This window comes from Stegastes partitus, unplaced genomic scaffold, assembly GCF_000690725.1.
Source record: "Stegastes partitus isolate 25-593 unplaced genomic scaffold, Stegastes_partitus-1.0.2 Scaffold167, whole genome shotgun sequence".
In the NCBI taxonomy this organism is placed as follows: domain Eukaryota; kingdom Metazoa; phylum Chordata; class Actinopteri; family Pomacentridae; genus Stegastes; species Stegastes partitus.
In genome coordinates, this window is record NW_007577898.1 from 511,374 (window position 1) to 531,165 (window position 19,792).

The window sequence follows — 19,792 nt, forward strand, 5'->3', positions numbered from 1 at the left end:
CATGTTACTGATGACTAGTTCAGGGGCAATCGGAAAACTGAAAATCAAACAATTAAGTCTGTTTTTACAGTTTCTGGCTTTGATTAATGGCGTCATTTTGACATTTGAAAAAAAAAAAAGATTTTTTTGCACCCTGTTTTCCCTCCCAAAATTTTAAATTTGATGTTTCTGTTTGATTTCACAAGTATCTGTTGATTACTTGTGACATCTTAAACTTTGGTCGTTGTGTATTAAAAGGGCCTCATCTGCCACAGGGTTCTTTCAGTAGTGACGTAAACCAGCTCAGATAAAGCTGTGACCTGTATATGTTCGTCTCTTTATTGCTTATTAAAGTTTTTATTGCTTTTATTATTTTATTGGTATTTATTAAACTTGACATATTGTGTTTTCTGTTGTTTTACATTTATCTTTACTTCCTCTTTTAAAGCCTTGATTTTAAAAGTCCCATGCAAACTAAGTTATTATTAGTAGTAGTATCAAATCAAATCGAGTTTATTGTCATTTTGCTGTACATACACAGTCGTACAGGCAAGATGAAAGAGCGTTTCTTCAGAATCCAATAACTTAAAGCAATTTAAATAAAGAAGTGTTTGCACATCTGGATCAGCAGTTCAGCATCCTGACAGCTTGTGGAATGAAGCTGTTGATCCTTCTGGAGGTTCTTCCTTTAATGCTCCGGGAACGTTTGCCTGATGGTAGCAGTTCAAACAGTTTATGGAGAGGGTGTGAGGAGTCCCTGACAATGTTCAGTGCCCTGCTCCTGCAGCAGCAGTAGTCGTAGTAGAAGGATTTCATAATGTAGTGTTTATTATTTTATTTAAAACTGAATGTGCTAAAGCTTCCTTATGATCTGTGCTGTATATAACATCAGATTAGATTTAGAATAGATTAGATTATTTAATTTTGTTGTCTGAGTGCAAGTATTAAGACAACAATATGCATTTTAGCATCTAACCAGGAGTGCAAAAGAAACATTAACAGTGCAGTAAAACACGCCTTGGTTCTGTCCTTCATTAGATCTCCAGAATTAGTTTTAACCGTTCTGCTCTCTTCAGGCGTGGAGCATCACGTATGTCAGCTGGCTGACGTTCGTCTTCCTCATGTGGTCCTGCATGCTGTGGATGGTGAGGGACCGGAGGCGCTACGCCATGCTGACCTCCCCCTTCATGGTCGCCTACGGCAACCTGCTGATAGTCCTGCAGTACATTTGGAGTTTTGAGAACATGGAAGAGGTCCCAGGATTCTTTGTCAAGAAGGAAAACCCGTTCACCTCGCTTTCGTCCAAGGTTTGGGAGTTAAATTTAATAGCTGAAGAACTTGTGATTTAATTTGTGGAAGTGTTTCTAATGTAGCAGCTGTAATCTCAAAGCAGCCAATGACATATATTTTATGTGAATCAAGCTATTTGGCCAACAGACAGTGCCTCTCTATTAGTCAATTAATAAAATACGACATCGCAGTCTCGCAGTGTTCCTGAAAAAGGTCAGGTTTGTGGTGTTTTGACATGTTATGGAATAGCTCTAAGACTTTCATGTTGGCAGCCACTGAACCTGACCTAATTATGTCTAGAATGAGACTTTATACGTGAGTTGTTCACCACAAGCTTGGAAATGCCTTAATGTGTGTGTTTTGTAGCACCCATACTTCTGCATTATTAAAATGTGCATGTGTGTGCTTATCCTTTAAGAAAGTGGGGATGCAAGTATGATTACAAGCTCAATTCTGATTTACTGTTTATACACTGTGTTATTTTGACCACCCATAATTTGCTCCTAATAGGTTCAAATACACAGGAAGTGATTTATTCAGTCATTTTGTTCTTTTCTCATTGGTCATCTGTTGATAAGCATTTTATTTATTGTGTGCAGATCCTGTGTCTGCTGAGCTTCTGGTTGCTGCTCAGACAAACGCTAACAGAGAGAGAAGAAAAACTAAAGGAAGACAATGCTGGTCTGTCAGACGTCCATGTGGAGGATCAGAAGAAAAAGGGTAAGGCCTGCACTCATGTTTTCTTTAGAATAACAATTATTTGCTAAACCAATCATTAGAGAGGCAGCGTAAATGCTTAAAGACAGATACAGCAATGAGGGATGCTTCTGGTGTCCCGTAATGCGAAAAGAATCAAAGTTAAAAAGCAAAAAAGTCACTCAGGTGAAAGGTTTGACATAAAAATCTGCTGTTAAATATGTGCTAATAACCTGCAAACTGCACCTTTTATAGAGGAAGAGGACTCTGAGGAGGGAGGGGAGCCAGACGTCATTCAGGTCCTCGGTAACATGGTGATGGCTCTGCTGGTTAAATACTGGATCTACATCTGTGGCGGCATGTTCTTCTTCGTCAGCTTCGAGGGAACCATCGTCATGTACAAGATCATCTACATGATGATGTTCCTCTCCTGCGTGGCGCTCTACCAGGTACCAAAACACACCAGGCACGGTGAGGATGTACATGCAGTGGGGTTTTTTGTTTTCGACGCGATATTCCAAATATTTTTCTTAAATTTTTCTCACATAACAACAATGCAAAAATGACATTTTTCCATTTTGTTCAAATCTATTATATATTTTCTTACTGAAGTGCACAAAGACAAACAAATTATTGACTAAAATCCTAAATACAACTTTTGGGGTTGCTGTAATGTGACAATTTGTGTTAGAAATGCAATATATTCTAACGGTTTTCCATTTTGAAGTGAATTTTCTATTATTTAATGAATTGTTAGTGAAACAACTTGAGAGGTGTCCACAGCAACCTTGTCCCCAGTGGAACGTGGTTCAATGTGGCTTATTTCCCAATTGCTGTAATCTTTGTGAAGATGACGTTAGTCTCGCTTGGTCGGCCATTTTTGTAGTCCATATTGTCATTCAGCTGTAGGGAAAAACACTCTGGCTTGTTTGTATTTCTTAAAACCAATCACAGTCAACTTGAGTGAAGCTAAGCAAAGGATGTAGCTTTGGTGTTCCCTCAAAATACATGAATTTGCTGTGGTGGAATATTTGCATGTAGGGAGATGAACACTTATTAAAATAGATAACCCACCAAAAAAGACAAGCAGTGCTGCCTTACTGCACGATCCAAATATTCAGCAAAACTCTAAATTGTCAGCCTTGTAGGTTTGCTGTCAGCAGGTTGTTGTTGTTTCTCGTAGCGAAGCCGATGGCATTCTCGTAACTGCAGCGATTATTTCAACGTTTTAACTCCTGGAGAGAATGTTTTGTTGCCGAATTCATGCATTAACACACCAGAACATTTGTTATGACCTCAATCACAGACACAGAATCTTGATTTGTTTTTTTCCCAACCAGTGTAAATGAGCATCTGAATATGTCTGAGTTAGAAGTGAGTAAGTACAAACCGTCTGCACTGCGTCTGCCTGGGCTAGACCGAACTTAACAGAAGCGACGTTTGTTTGCATTGTTGAGCTCAAGTTTACGACTGATATGGTGTTCATGAAGAGTGAAGGACGGCTGTGGACAAAACTGCTTTGAGACTTCTCTTTAACCCAAACACTGCCACACATGACTTAAATGCTTCTTGTCTAGAACTTGAATATATGTTGCTGAAAAGTTACAAGTCAGTTGATTGGGTGTTGTTTTGTTGTTGCTAATTGTTTTGGAGCTCTAACCTTAGCAAGAAATAAATGCACAACTTTGGGTAATAGGTTTGAGAAGCCCTGCTGTACATACTTCCATCAAAGTCAGACAGCTTAAGCTGATGTTTGTGGAATGTGTTGGATATTTTAATTATGAATCTTTTTAAAGCCAAATTGCCATCAGGTAGAATCAGACTGTTTACTAGGGATGATGTATGTTTATAATACATATATATGGGCAAGACGCTGTAAAATTTCCAAATTCAATTTTACAAAGACAGAAGGCGCTGACAGTTTCAATGAGGCCATAAAGTTTGTGTGCCACAGGATCATAGCACATATTGTCTTGTCAACTGTTTTATAACCGCAGCTGCAGTTAAACTAGGAAGTCACTATAAATAAAAGTCCTCTGTGCGTTGTCTTTCATTTAGGGGAAATCATAAAGTCTCAAACACAATTATTTTTTTATCTAGGTGCACTACGAGCGGTGGCGATGGATCCTGAAGTACTTCTGGATGTCGGTGGTGATGTACACGATGCTGGTGCTCACGCTGGTCTACACCTTCCAGTTTAAAGGCTCCGAGAAAACCTGGTCCGACATGCTGGGGATGGACACTGAGGGGTGAGCGGCTGTGAGAGGCAGGATGCTGAGTCACTGCTGGCTTCACTTCCCAGACTTGGACAGCTGGATTTGAAGAAACAGCTTAGTCACCTAACCGTGGATTTGTCTCGATCCCTTGTTTCAGCTGCATTTCAGTAAACTGGCACCATTAATATCATGCCGAACGAGCTATTAGTAGCTAATGTTGAAACTGTGCCTACGTACCTAACAGACACATATAACTGGATTATTAAAGAAAAAATCTAAATATTTAGATTCTCAGGCATTATCTGGAGTCTTTTTTCTATTATTTGTGAGTAGATATATAGACTTTTATTGGTGATTGACATGGAAGATAAATTGCAAGTGCTAGCAGTTATAAAGTCCTGTTTTATATTCTCTGCTGCTGCTCCAAATGTTGGTGGTGCTGATGTGCAGGTCAAACTACAATAACTAATTTCCTGCTTTTACAACACCATCATGCATCTGTCGTGCCTCACGTGTCCTTCTGGAAATGCTAATATTTTATAAGGAATAAAAAAAGCAGAGCAGTATATAATCATAAAAAAATCCTGGAGTTTGAAATACTGGAGTCCACACAGCTCAGTGATGACGGTTTAAGACTCTCCTGTGCTATAGAGAACTGATAAGAGCTCAGAAAACAGCTCTCAACAAGGTTAACACAGTGCAAAAATATACAATTGTTTAACAGTACACATGCAAATTCATTTATAAAAAGCACACTTGGGGCGCCGCGATAGCTCACTTGGTTGAGCTGGCGGCCCACATACAGGGGCTACAGTCCCAGTGGTAGTGAGTTTGAATCCGGCTCATGACACTTTGCTGCAGGTCCTTCCCCCAGTCTTCTCCCCCACTTTCCTGTCTCCATCTTCACTACACTTTCAAATAAAGCCATGAAAGGCCAAAAAAAAAAACTTTAAAAAAAACAAAGCACGCTCAATTTGGTAAATAATTTCAATGTGAAAGTAGTTGTGGTTTAATTTTTTTTACATTGTTTTTCACTCTAAGATAACATGCATATAGTTTATGTCATATAGGGAAACTTTGTTTGATTGTTTTATATGCACATAACACTGTTTTAGGGATGTGTGATGGAGTCTTTACACAAAAGTAAATATCATCCACCTTTGCTTCCCTTTTTTACATGATCTTGACTTTAGAAATCGAATGTGGATTTAAAAGTGTTTTATTCATTCAGACTTTACTATTTCCTTTATCAGAAACCTCTGGAAGGATGTCAGCTCAAACCTCATCTTTTTGTGTTTTCTTCTATGCAGCTTGAAGGATCTGGGCCTGGAGCGGTTCTATGTGTCCAAGCTGTTCACCAGGATTTTCATTCCCACCTCCTTCCTGCTGGTGTGTATTCTCCACCTGCACTACTTCCACGACCGCTTCCTGCAGCTCACCGACCTCCAGGCTGTAGTCGCTAAAGAAGAGAGCACGATCTACAGGTGAGGCCCAGACTGTGTGTTTTCTTTGACTCCAGCATTAATTTAATAGATAACTCTCTTTGTTCTTTTATATTTAGTTTGTTTAAGGTCATGTGGCTGAATTGAACCCTTTTCAGAAATGCTCTACTTTCCGTTAGTCTGACAACGACTGAACGTGTTGGTCCTTTTTTCTGAGCAACCTGCTCGTACAGGTTGTGACAGCAATCTTACTAAACCCAACACAGTAACCTTTCTGCAACCCTTTCAGCACGACATAACTCTGAACTGCATGCTGTCACATTAACGGGGAGCAACATACTTCAAGCTCTTTCCACTTTTCAGCACCAATATTCATCCAAAAACATCGCAGGGTGCAAATAGCACAGTTTGCATGTCCGAACTGTCAATTTTCCTACAATTTATGCATCTAGTCCCTACCACCGGACGGGCGCATGCAAAATGAATGTTGAATCTAAAAGTCAACATCCATTCAAGGCTTCACCTGCTTTCCTGATTAAAAGTCCTCCATCAAACCCATCGGCCGTCACATCCTGTTCTCACTGCGGACTCACTGTCGCCGTTCATATGATCATAAAAACCTCTGTGATTGACTAAAATCTCCTGTCTGATCTTCTAAAGTCTAAAACTGGAGCCAGAAGTCCTCACAGACCACTTAAATAAACTACAAGGTTAGCTTGGAAATTATATAGTATGCCACAATTGTAATGCCCGACACTATAAAAAAAGAAAAGACAAAAACGTGAATTTCTTTGATTATTTAATTTGAATGTAATGTTTCACATCTTCAGTGTTTTTCCAAGTAGCCACAAGTTACTGGAAGATGAATATTGGCTCTACACACTACAGATATTTTACTGCTTGATTGTTTCATTTGTTTCCATACTTGACTTTTGTTTGCTCTGCAGTTCAACCCAGATCAGCTAAAAAGTCTTTAAACTCACGGCTGAGTCAGTCTTATCGTATCGGTTATGCCGCGGTGTGCAGAACTCCTTGTTTTTCACAAAATATTGTTACTACAAAAGCATTAGTTTTTGGAAAATTTCAAGAATCAAGTCATTTTATTGAATTATCCCAATTTTTCGCCTTGATTTGGTTGTCACACTTGACAGCTGAAAATCTGATGATTCTTCCTGTTTTCACTTTTTGCTGCTCTGATTAATGTTTTGATGATTTAAAAAAAAAAAAAAAAATCCTTTGAAACCTGCGGCCAGGTTTTGGGGTCCAGAGGGTTGAAGCTTGTTTTTTCCTATCAACTGGTTTCAAAATGTGTCCCCAACATAACTTAAAGTCAACTTGATTGACAAATAATACTAGATTATTTCCAAGAAATCTCAGGATAATAACACACACACACGTTAAACCCAACAGATGTTACATAGACGGGCGTGAAGTAACAAACCTTTTCATCACACGCTGTTCTGGATAATCACACATGCACACCCAGTTAAACGCCCGTTATAACCGCTGTTCTCATCTGTCGTCGCGTGCAGCTCCGCGTCACAACATCCACATTTCACAGTCTGCTGCGTCGGAGTGTTAACTTTATAGTTGTATTGTTGTGGATTTTCCACTGTTTTTGCCGCCAAAAGCTTGCTCAGCTCATCTCCCCTTCTCGCTTCTCTCTGTGACCTGCTGCTGTCTCTCCTTCTCTGTCGCCATGTTCTCACAGCCACGCTAAAGTCAATGGGCGTGTCTATTTGATCATGAATAGGTGGGTATGTGCTCGCTTTCTGTGGCATCCATCACCATCCCAGTTGAACCTCAGCGTCTTCCTCTGGTTGCAACAAAGTCCTTTCCCCCCTCTCCCCAACACTCTCCCTGTTACCTTGTACATTATTAATCTTCTGAAACATTTTCCTCTTGATGTTTAGGTGTTTGATATGACATGATTGGTTTTCTTTTTCAGGTTTTCTGTTTATTTGTGTTAGCTTGTAGCCTTCTCTTGTTGTTGGGATTGTTCTGTTAGCTTCCTGGATCTGTCACCCGTTCCTCTCTGAACCCAAATAAAAATCTTTCTCCTTCTGACAGACTTCTTTCTCCAGCATGCTTCTGTATCTGCAACAACTACTTCTTCCCTTCCAGTATCTTGCCAATGTTTCACACCCCTTCTATGCACTGAACCCCAGAAAATGACCCCCATTCCTGAAAAAGCTCGTCTACCCCAAACCACTGGAGTCCTGTGGCCACTTTTTTTTTTTCTTCTTTCTTTTAAACGTATTTCAATAAATCTACATGGATATTTTTAAGTGATTTATAGGGTGCTTTGTCAGTTTCTCTCCTCACTGTTCATCTTGACTTCTATGCAACTTTATTGTTCTGAGCAGCATCAAAGAAAAAATTCCCAATCAACAGAGCAAGTAAGTGTGACCACTGGGTAGCAACATGCTTGATGTCTTGATATGCAGCCAGTTCATGCAAGCCAAACCCAAACTTTGACCTCGCTCCCATTTGCCTGAGAGGACTTTAAAGCCTTTAATGTTTCCTTTCAGTTCATATTTATCTGCTGCAAGAAGGAAATCTCCCAGACACCATTAAAAACAACACAGATTGTTTTGAAGAATGCAGAAGGAATGTGCACTGCTTTTCGATTACAATGCCTGACGAAACGCTGCTCTGCTGTTCAGTTAGCGGACAGAGCTGATGATTCCCATCCTGACATTTGCATCAGAGCCTTTTGACGATCACCTGGACCATGTGTGTGAGTGTGTGTGGTATTCATATACTTAAGAGGATGAACTGACTTAAATAACATAGACAGTATTGTTAGAAAAACCATTAAATATGTGGATTTTTTTCAAATTGCTGCTTTGAGGTTACATTTTAAGGTCAGATTCAGGTTAGTTTTTAGTAAGGGTAAAGTCCCCATGTTTTAACTGAGTGATAAAATGATGTTTTATAATAACAATAATCTTATTTGATAAGGTGAACTTGTGCTTCACAATACAGCAAAACAAAACAGTAAGGTTATAAAATCCCCAGCTTTTAAAAGACAGAAAAAACACCCCACATCATTTGGAAATATACAAATATAGTCTATAAAAATTTTTAAAAGATTATCTTCAGGGGTTAACAACCATGAACTACCCTGGTTCCCCCCCGACTGGGTTGTTGTCTCTTCACCGTCTCTGCTAAAGACTTAAAAAGCCCCAAAATTGAACAGTAAAACGACGTTTCCAGGGTGAGAAGTTAATACACGCTTAAAGCAATAACGCACTTAAAAGTTCAACAATTAGTGGCTCCAATCTCACTGGAAATGGAAAAGACACTTCCATTTAATATGCTTATATCTTATGTAATGCAGTACGGGGGAGCGTTTGACTCCTGCTGAGAATCTGACAAAAACTGAACACTTTTAATCAAAACAGATCTTTCTGCATAGAATTAAACAGCTTTGATCTTCTGAAAGGCAGAGGAGGAAAAAAGGCATCAGTGAAACATAAAACAACCGACTCACCAAGTAACAGAAACATACTTAAAGGAATTGATCATTTATAGCATTTTAATATTTATAGATTTGGCATTTGGGAGAACTAATCTGGCATTAAAGGTTCTGTGTGCGACATTCAGAACCACTGGATGCCACCAGAGCAACAGCATCACAAACAGAACTGAAAGTAATCAAGCTGCAACCATTTGCCAACACTTGCTTTGTGAAGTACATTGAATGGACAGAACGAGTTGTGGCCAGTTCGAGTAGCGTTCACCTCACTGTACACGTGGTGTTTGTTTCTATCGGACCGGAGCAGACCTGTGTGCGGAAACAGATGCACAAAGACCGGAGTGGAACAAACATGAGTGGCGAATGAGCTGAAATGAGAGTTACACACAAAAAAAACCTTTATTTTTTAATTCCTTACATTTTTATGGAAGCAGCTGACAACTGGACTGCACTTTTGCTTATCAAATTCAAATGCTTTTGGCTTATTAATAAGCAAAGCTGCGGCCAACAGTTTCAAGTAGAGGGATTCACCTGCACTTTCATGCACAGGTGGTCTGACCGGCTGCCAAAGCTTAGAACAGAGAAGTTCAGACCACCAAGGACGCCATTATACTCCACTATGTCTATACACAGCAGATAGTTGTTTGCTGCTCTATTAATCCTATATTTATGTTTGAAATCTAGTATGTTGCACATTAAGTATATACATTTATAAACATTAGAACCCAGTAAAAATGGTCGGGCATGTAAAGGGAGCTGTGATAGCAGTGTTAACGAAAGTAAAGCCACACCTGAACTAAGTGTCACAGGCTTGTTAGGGAAAGTGCAGACAAAGAAAAAAAACAAAAACAAAAATATAGTCAATGTCTCACGAAGAAATACGCCAAAGAAATGAATTTAAAAAACTACAAAATGACACATGGAAAAGGGAAACAAATGGAAAGGAATCAAACAAAGCAACACTATAAACCAAAACCCAGAAACAACGACACCAACACAATGTTCTCGATACCAAATCAATCAACAAATGGCCAATCAGCAGTTTTCATAGCTACAAATTGATCACTGCATGATCTGTGCCGATGGTTGCTTTGGGATAAAAGCCATGAGTCTTCATAACTTGTTAGAAAACTGCAATCAACACATCCAGTGATTTTTGTAGACTGTTGCTTATTAGTTCTAGAAATGCTCCAAACAGCCTTATCGGGGAAAAAAAAAATCCTCATAAGTATATAAATACAGATGTGTGTGGATGAGTATGTGCACATATGTGTCTTGTATAATAACTTCACGCCTGTCTTCAGACTGGTGCACCAGGATGGCAGTCTGGCGGACCTCACCATGCTCAGCGCCAGCTCGGTGGACGCTGCGCTGCCCAGAGAGGAGGAGGAGCCTCGGGACAAGCAGCAGGAGGAGGAGCAGGGCGGCTGGGGGATGGAGAAGGAGCAGGCCCTGGTGGTGGTGATGGACAACACGAGCATGAGTAGCGAGAAGGCCAAGAGCTTCTCCGACCCGCGGCAGTCCAGCACAGAGGACAGCCACCACTGCAGTGCAGGGACCGAGCCGGAGCCGAGCACCGAGCAGAGCTCAGGTACCGAGCAGGTCCATCTTCAACATCCATCCATCCATTTTCTATACACCGCTTAATCCTCACTAGGGTCGCGGGGGGCTGGAGTCTATCCCAGGCGACTTAGGGTGAAGGCAGGGGACACCCTGGACAGGTCACCAGTCTATCACAGGGCCCGTCTTCAACATAACAGTCATAATTACAATTTTACAATTTAATTTAGCTTTTATCCAAAGTGATGTACATCTGAGAGTAGATACACATTCATACACCAGTGGTGACAGCTGCCGTGCAAGGTGCTGTCTGCCACTGGGAGCAACTTCACGTTCAGTGTCTCGCCCAAGGAGACTTGGACTGTGGAGGGGCGGGGGATCGAACCACCGACCTTATGATCAGAGGACAACCTGCTCTACCACTTGAGCCAAACCTACTTTGCAATTAAACGTCCTGCAACAGTTGTCATTATTACTATAATTTATTAATATAATGCAATCTGTTGATTAATCAATGATTCGTTTCGTCCATAAAATGTCTTAAAGTTTGACGAGTTCATGAACACAAAGATTATCCTCATAAAACACAACTCACTTTTTAAAAAGTAGTTAAATGAGCAAACATTTAGCATTTCTACTTGATAAATGACTTAAACCTTTAATAACTAATCAAAGCTGTTGGCAATTAATTGTCTTCAGCTCAGCAAATAGGTTAATTTAACCAATTCATCACAAAATGCTAACATCAGTGGTGCTAGTTTTTTTTGTGTAGCCGTTCCTCCTTCTTAAGCTCAGAGATGTGTTGAATATTTAATGCTGAAAAATTGGTTGAAAACTCTGGAGAACTACAAATGCATTGGTTTGTGTTTTTAATCCTAAATTTCTAACTCACAAGCAGTTTTCAGGGTTTCCAAAGGTACCACAGAGATAACAGGCATATGGTATAATATGAGCTACAGGCCGCTCTATAGTTCTAGGAAGAGGAAAACAGACCAGTTTGGTGAATAATAGCCTATTGAATGCTTTTATTTACAGCAAACAAAGTGATATAAGGCCACAGTATACAACTACAATAGAGACTGAACTTGCTGCTTTCTGCCGATCATGTTCACACCCAACACTCCCACCAGTCACTCATCTTGATTAGGAAACAGATGGTAAACGCAGTCAGTCTGCAACAACAAAAACAGTTCTTTGGTATTGTGGTTTTTAATGGGTTTCTGCTGTACTTTATGCTGTTCTACTCGTTTTTATTTATTTTTTGTTGTTGCAAAAAGAACAAGAGTCCTTGTGTGTGAATGAACAAAAAGCACAACGTCCTCCTGGGTGGGGAAGTTATTGAAAAATCCACCTTGAACTCTCTGAACCCCCAAACCTGCCAGGGGGTTTAAAGCCATGTTGTCTTTAAAAAGTCTTAAAAACAGCACCATATATCCGAGCCAGACACTGTGAAAACAAAAGGAATCATTTGGGTAACACTTTATAATAAATAATCTGTTATAACTAGTTAATAGATCATTTGTAAACTGTTGTAAATTGTAATTAGTGAGGTATTAACCACTTGTTAAGTGTTTGTTAATAGTTTGTTGATGATTTATAACGATGCCTTATAGATAGGTAATAAACCATTTACAAACTGTTAGTTAATAAGTTATAAATGACTTGCTAACTGTATATTAATGATTTACAGCCATACCTTATAAACCAGTCATAGATCATGAACAAACCATTAGTGAATTACTTACTAATGACTTGTTAAGTATCAGTTAATAGTTTATATATGCTATTGGGACGTTATTCTAAAGTTGCAACTAAGGTATGGCTGTAAATCATTAATACACAGTTGACAAGTCATTTATAACTCATTAACTAACAGTTTGTAAATGGTATATTAACTATCTATATGGCATTGTTATAAATCATCAACAAATTATTAACAAACACTTAACAAGTGGTTAATAACTCACTAATTAACAGTTTGCAAATGATCTATTAACTAGTTATAACGGATAGTTATTAGAAAGTGTTACCATCATTTGATTATCAACCCATGTGTGGTGTGCCGTTCTTTTGGAAAACGGAACCAAATAAAAGCCAAAAATGATGAAATTTAATCATTCTACTGCCTCATTTAAAATTTGCCAAAAATAAACTGTTGGCATGAACCGGATTCTCTAAAAATGTAAAAATTCTGCACTCTTAGCCAAGACATTAGCAACTCAGCTCCAGCCAACAGTAACCTGACAAAAAAATCAAGGACTTTTTGGCTACACTTCAGTCTGTGCTTAATAGAGACAATGTAGATTCCAGGTTTACTCAATTTTGTAAAGAAATCCAGCTTTGTTTTTTTTTAATGATTCATAGAGTTTTAACTTGGTCATTCTCTCCTTCTAGTCGTGGTTCTGCTGTTTCCACAGACGTGGGGGGCTTTATATTGCAGTGAAAAATGAGCCCACAGTGAGTAAAAATGTGACAGAAGATAAACCAAAACTGAAATTTCTCCGGGTTAAGAGCATTAAGGAAGCACAGTGTTTCAATAAAATACTACTGCGCTGTTGTCACATACTTATTAAAACACTTCAGTGTCAGTTTAAATAATGTGAATTCCTCTGTACGGCTGCTGTAAATGCATCACTGAGGCGGCCTGAAGGCTTTCTTGGCCTCTACTGTACATTATGTAATCACACAAGCATGTGGGTGTTGCGTCTCATGACTGTCTTTTCCGATTTTTCTTAATCAGATCACAGAAAAAAAGCAAAATAAAAAAACGTTGAACTTATCACCACACGGCTCACGTCGAGGCTGAATGTCTGAACGCATTTAAAACTCTCAACATCCTTTTTGAGATTTTATGCGAGTCTTTTATTTTGATCTTAAGTATATAAAAGCGTCCTACATTGCTGACTCTATTTACGTTGTGTTTACAGCCGAGACCTACGTGTGCTGTTATGTAGTTGCACTTTGCACTTTCAGGTTGAATGTGGAGATCTTTTCTGTCCGATCTCTCAGCCTTTAGCTCCTCTGTCTGCTCAAAGACCAAATCTCTCTGCCGCCGCCTGCACTCTCACCAGCCAGCCATTAATCATTGCAGGACAAGCTGTAAAAATCGGTTGTATTGCAGATTTTTGGGTCCGCTAGATTTATCTTCGGTTTTTTGCTCTGACACGGGACGTAGCTCAAGCGCTCACTTTCACCCATTACATCGTTCTACTAGTGCACCATTAGCATATTTACGCAGACAGCCAAACTGGCCTTAAATTAAAATGTAGTTTATATACACAGAAAATAAAATAGGTGATAAAACACAACCCTGCAGGACCTGTTAGTTTATAATATGCTGTAGGGTTATATGAGCTATATGCTCTCTCAGAGTTCTTATCCAAACAATGAGGCCTCTATTAAAACCTGAGATAATACAGCTTTTGTAGAAACATACCCCGGTACCACACTGCGGTTTTTATATCCTTTATGAGAATATAAAACTGAATATTAAGTCCTCATTCTCAGCTAATTAAAGCAACAGTTTGGAATCTGCTCGTTAATACATATTTGAAGAATGTTTCCGTTAATCTTGACGCAGTGCGCGTCGGAAAAACCACATAAACAAACCGACAGGTTCAGAAAACATGTAAAACACGTTTACTCCTGGAGTCGGTCCAGTCGGGTCCAGCTGGTGTTGAAAGTTTCTCACACAGGTTATTTTATTCATGATGATTAAATCCTTCACCACACAAAGTAAATGCAGAGTTAATTTTACTTGCATGTTTATGGTTGAATTAAATTTTCACATGCAAACCTCCTATAAAGTGCAAATGAATTATATAGCTGCTCCTAATAACAGTTACTTGTAATTCTTTATCAAAACAATTATTTTCTTAAATATCTGACAAAGCATTTGGTCTATAAATATCAGCTAATAGAAAAAAACAAACATCACAAATTCTCAGAGCCAAAGGTGACGTTTTACTTTTTTTGTCTTTGTATTTCGACAACAAAAGTCACCGTACTACCACAGAAGACAAAGACAAAACAGAAAACTGTACATATGAAAAGCTGAAAGAAACTTTATTGCAATAATATGTGTGCATGTGGGTCTCCTTTACTTGTCCAGAAACAGAAGACGAATGTGTTTAGAATCTGCACAGAGAAAACTACAGCTCCCAGAGCAATAGTGAGTCAAGCTTGTGCAGATCGAATCCTGCCTCCTGAGGCAGATTACAAGAAACAATGCAGACGGTAAAGCAGAGGTCACACCGGTGCTTATAGGATTATGACCTTTTATGAAGCCGATTACAAGACAAAGACCTTTAGCTCCTTCTTAGTCAGGTATGCAGCATGATTCAGACACTAATGAAGGTCAAATTACCAACATCAGAGTCAGACATATGTAATTAAACATATTTTTTTGCCATTCAGAGAGCATTCTGAGCTGCATAAAGGTCAGTCAGTGTAAAGATGAAACTACCACCATGTGTGTTTATACCTACTGTTGTCAGTGCATTTTTTTGTTGTTGTGTTGTTTATCTAGTTATTTAGGACACAAATTATGCATTAGTGTGTTTTGCAGTCTGGATAATGGCGACATGAAGGTGACAGAGGGATTGAATAAAACTACAGCAGCTGTTTTCATTGTGGTGGAGAATCATGTCAACGAGGGCAACGCTGGGGGGTTTGTGTCACGCTTTGCAGGTCTGTTGATCTGTTCACACCATCAAAGTTCAATAAATAAGAGTGCTTTTTACTTGATTGCTTCAGAAATTATTAATCGACTCTTTGTGTCGTGTGTGTTTTGAGCCTGTGGTTGGATTGTACCATTAGCGCCTGGAGGGGGGGATCGATGACACTAGGACAGTCACATTATGTATTATATGGTGCATCTGACCTTGCAATAATTTGTTAGCTACTTTATTTTGGGAGGCCTTGGAGACACATGTGAATATTAGTCGTAGACTGTAGCCATACACCAATGTTTTGTTGTTGTGGTCAGTGTTGTGTGTGGCAGCCTTTAATTACTTTCTTGAGTGTGTCTCTACTCCCATCCCACTACAGATGATCCAGAAGGGCTTCAGACATAGCCTATAGGCAAATAAATGAATTCATTATTAAATAAAAGAATATTTAATGTGTAATGTTTTCAATATTTAATGCATAATCAACAACATGCATGTGATGTGAGCAGGATCACATGAGACACCATGAAAAGTGCAACTGTCACCTAACACACACTCTAAACTTTGGCTTAGAAGCGCAGAAAGAAGTTTATTCTAACTCTGTAGTTTGTAGTTTGCTAATTGCATCGTTTCATTTTGCAACCTCATTAAGTTTTCACCTTGAAACATGATTATAATAATGTTATAGATAACATATTGTCAATAGCAGCTATTTAAGATGAACATATTGTAGTTCATTAAATATTGTATGCTTGGATTAACCATATAATCTATAATCTGGCTGTGTGACTGGATCCTTTGTGGATGCATGCTCCCCCACAAGCTAATGGTACAGTCCAACCACAAGCGCAAAACACAGAAATGAGAAATTAGAGTATTGAGTCACTGTTTTTCTGTTGGACTGCAAGGTGGAGCAGTGGTTAGCATCGTTGCCTAACAGCAAGAAGGTCGCCGGTTCGCGTCCCGGGAAGGACACCTGGAATCTTTCTGTGTGGAGTTTACATGTTCTCCCCGTGCATTATGGGTTCTCTCCAGGTTCTCACTTCAGACCACGAAGTCCAAAAACATGTTGAGGTTAATTGGTGATTCTAAATTGTCCGTAGGTGTGAATGTGAGTGTGCTTGGTTGTCTGTCTCTAAGTGTAGCCCTGTGATAGACTGGTGACCTGTCCAGGTGAACCTGCCTTCACCCTGAGTCAGCTGGGATAGACTCCAGCCCCCCATGACCCTAGTGAGGATTAAGTGGTGTATAGATAATGGATGGACGGATGTTTTTCTGTTGTTCTTGTTCTAAAAATCTAATTCTGAACCAACAACCCCAATGTGAACAATTAAAATTTAAACAATTATCCATCTGTGAAGTAATCAAAGCAGCAGAACATCATTTTTAATCCCATTTTTCATCGATTCATTCGGATCGTGCAGCAAAGGGCTGCAAAGCGTTACACGAATCACTGTGGCTCTTTTATCCGCTTTTTAAACTTTCTGGATGTCAATGCAGAGTCCGTGGCACAGACGGATAAGAGTTTTCATACTTTGAGTAAACACAGAATGCTTGTTAACTGGTGTTTTCATGAATTGTCGCAAAAAGATAAAATATCCCAAAGACAGATTCATACTATCAGCGCATTCCAGCTTCAGCTGAGGACACGAAGGCTGAAAGGAAAAGTGGTGATAATAGTGTTTAAACAGAGGGCATTCTGCTGTATTTAAGAGGTGAAACCTGGAAACACTTTACATTTACACCTCCTCAGTCTTGTTGTTGTTCCATTTTAGCGTATCTGGTTTTTATCTCTTCCTCCTTCTCAGATCTGAAGAACAAATGGCACCTGGTGGTCGACCGTCTGACTGTGCTCTTCCTCAAGTTCCTGGAATATTTCCACAAACTGCAGCTGTTCATTTGGTGGCTGCTGGAGATTCACATCATCAAGATCGTGGCCTGCTACATCATTCTGCACTCTGTCAAAGAGGTACGAAGGCTTGAGATGCGACTGGCTTCAGCATGTGAAGCAGTAAGGTGTCGAGTCTGCTTGACGTCTATATTTGCAGGAGCTCATCGGTTTCTAGACTGATCTGACTGCTATTCTTCGGTCTTGCTCTTGAATCTCTAGTTTTTACAGAACACATTTAAAATCTCTCACGTTTAAAGGAAACTGCATCGATGCGGCAAGATTCACAATCAAAATAGTTTTTCTCCTAAAGCAGACAGACAATCTAGACAATCTAGAAACCAAAAAATCAAGGTCATCATTTTTTGAGCTTGTGTTACAATTGTTGGTTTTTAATCACATTTTTGGACAGATGTTGTGACTGATGCTTAAAGGGTAAGTTCTGCAAGTGTGTCTAAAGCTTGGCACTTTGGGTTCAGAAGGTAAAGTGAGCTTGACGTGTATGTAAAGTTCATATTGTTGCATTTGCGACATTTACAAGATATTTTTCAGGCTGTTTTGCAGCTTGTTGGGAAACTTAAATGTGCCGTGATTAGTATTCAGTCTTGTTTTTGTCCACGTTTAATTACTAGCTGTCTTCTTCTAAACTGCCTTTACTGGCGTTTTGCAGCATATCTTGCCCTGTTAATGCTGTTTTATGGAGACTTAATTTCTCAGATATATAAATAATTGATTTCTTGCAACACTGGGACAGCTTGAACCAAGTCGAAATGAACCAGGACTGTCTGCTGCAAACACAGATAATAGTCTGGAGGTATTTAGGGGCAAATTCTGACAGCTGTTTCAGGATACTGAAAAATATTTTTAGGGTTATTTTGGAACATCATTGTGGACTATTTTGTCTGTCCCATTGAAAATTGCTTTTAAAGACTGAAATTCCAGCCCTTTTTTTGACATTGAGTTGTATGTGTGCCATTTTATCTATTTTTCTATTGAACGTGTTTAAAAATGCCACTAAATATTGGTACTAGTAGCTGTAGGAGGATGGGAAAAAGGAGAATTTTAGTGGAAAAAGGCTTTTTTTTTGTCCTCATCACCTGTATTGTCTCTTGTGCAGGTGTCTTTGTTCAACTCGGTGTTCCTGGCGTCCTGGGCCTTTGCTCTGCCTTACAGCCAGCACCGGCCTCTTGCCTCCAGTGTTTGCACTGTCTGGACATGTGTCATCATCGTATGTAAAATGTTGTACCAGCTGAAGTCTATAAACCCTGCTAGCTACTCCAAAAACTGCACTGAATACTTGGTAAATATTACAGATTGCTCTCTTTAAAACTCACCGTACATACAGCACTTACTGAATGAACATTGTGCGCCGTGCAGATGATTATATCAAGATTTTGGTGGTTTTGCAGCAGAATTCATGTGTTAAAAAGTTTAACCGGAGCCAATAAGACTTACTGTTTCTGTCCAGATATCAGGTGGCTATACAGCTGATGTTCAGAAAGAGTTGGAGGACTCTCTGCTGTATAAGAAACTTGTGGATCCGACCAACTGGGTGGGCCTGAGGAAGTCTGAAGACCTGCTGGGCTACCTCAGGGTGAGGAGTGGAAACCAGCTCAGAGAGGACACACACTAAACACAAGACATCGTCATCACTAGTAACCACAGGGAGTTATTTAATCCTAATTTTATCAGTTTGATGTCATTTTATTGGCATATGAGAAAAACTTGACCCACATTGTATTTAAACTGAGCTTTGAGATGCAAAAAGCCCAAAAGTATGACAAATGTCCATCGCAAGTTGTCAGAGGTAGAAGTGGGATCTCACAGCAGATGATTGAGGTTTTACTTTGATTTTCTTACTTTTAACAAATCCCACAAAAAGACCAACAATGTGCTTGTCAGAAAAAGAAAAAGTTTAATGTTTAATGTGAAAAGTATATTGTTGTTCCAAGATGTTTTTACATTACAATGAAAGAAAATAAGATCTTTTCTCGTTATTATGACATTAAAGCTTATCAAGTTCTAACAAGGCACTTTTCTTGTTTTAACAAGATGGTTTTTTCTGTAGTTGTTGAGCGTGACAGATGATATTTTAATAAGTCCTGTATTCATGAAGCGTTCACCAACACTCCCGCTGGTCAATCAGAGGGTCGGATTATTTTTCTTTTTCTGTACAGCTACATGCAGTTTAAAATCCTACTTTGTACATACATACTTGTCTCAGTATGACTCACTTATTCACACATTTCAACCCAAGCATGAAGCAGAACTTAATCATATAATGTATGAATCGTATTTAGTCTGTTCTCCAGACACTGTTTCCTCACTGAAAAAAAGAGTTTTACATTTTAATAATACAAGTTATAAACATTATATCACGACAAATCAAATAGTTTTGACCGTATGAAAGTATAAAGTCATTACATTTAAAACATTTTTTTTTTTAAATGGTTATAAAAAGAAACTTCACATTTTAATCAGAATCTGTTTTATTGCCAAGTGAACTTTTGCATATTTTGCATAATTTTACTTTCTTTTGGTGCATAACAGTGAATATTTGAAAATGTAGA

General features: G+C 39.0%; 1 protein-coding gene across 1 annotated transcript in view; it reads left to right on the plus strand.

Moving 5' to 3' along the window:
* Positions 1 to 19,792, plus strand: part of piezo2b (piezo-type mechanosensitive ion channel component 2b) — a 129,474-nt gene that overhangs the window by 64,944 nt on the left and 44,738 nt on the right. Inside the window, exons 12-20 of the mRNA XM_008279680.1 lie at positions 1,056 to 1,286; positions 1,869 to 1,989; positions 2,221 to 2,414; positions 4,066 to 4,214; positions 5,492 to 5,665; positions 10,409 to 10,695; positions 17,143 to 17,303; positions 18,340 to 18,522; positions 18,691 to 18,816. Of these exons, the coding sequence (XP_008277902.1) occupies positions 1,056 to 1,286; positions 1,869 to 1,989; positions 2,221 to 2,414; positions 4,066 to 4,214; positions 5,492 to 5,665; positions 10,409 to 10,695; positions 17,143 to 17,303; positions 18,340 to 18,522; positions 18,691 to 18,816 (1,626 nt within the window). The remainder of the gene's footprint in view (positions 1 to 1,055; positions 1,287 to 1,868; positions 1,990 to 2,220; positions 2,415 to 4,065; positions 4,215 to 5,491; positions 5,666 to 10,408; positions 10,696 to 17,142; positions 17,304 to 18,339; positions 18,523 to 18,690; positions 18,817 to 19,792) is intronic.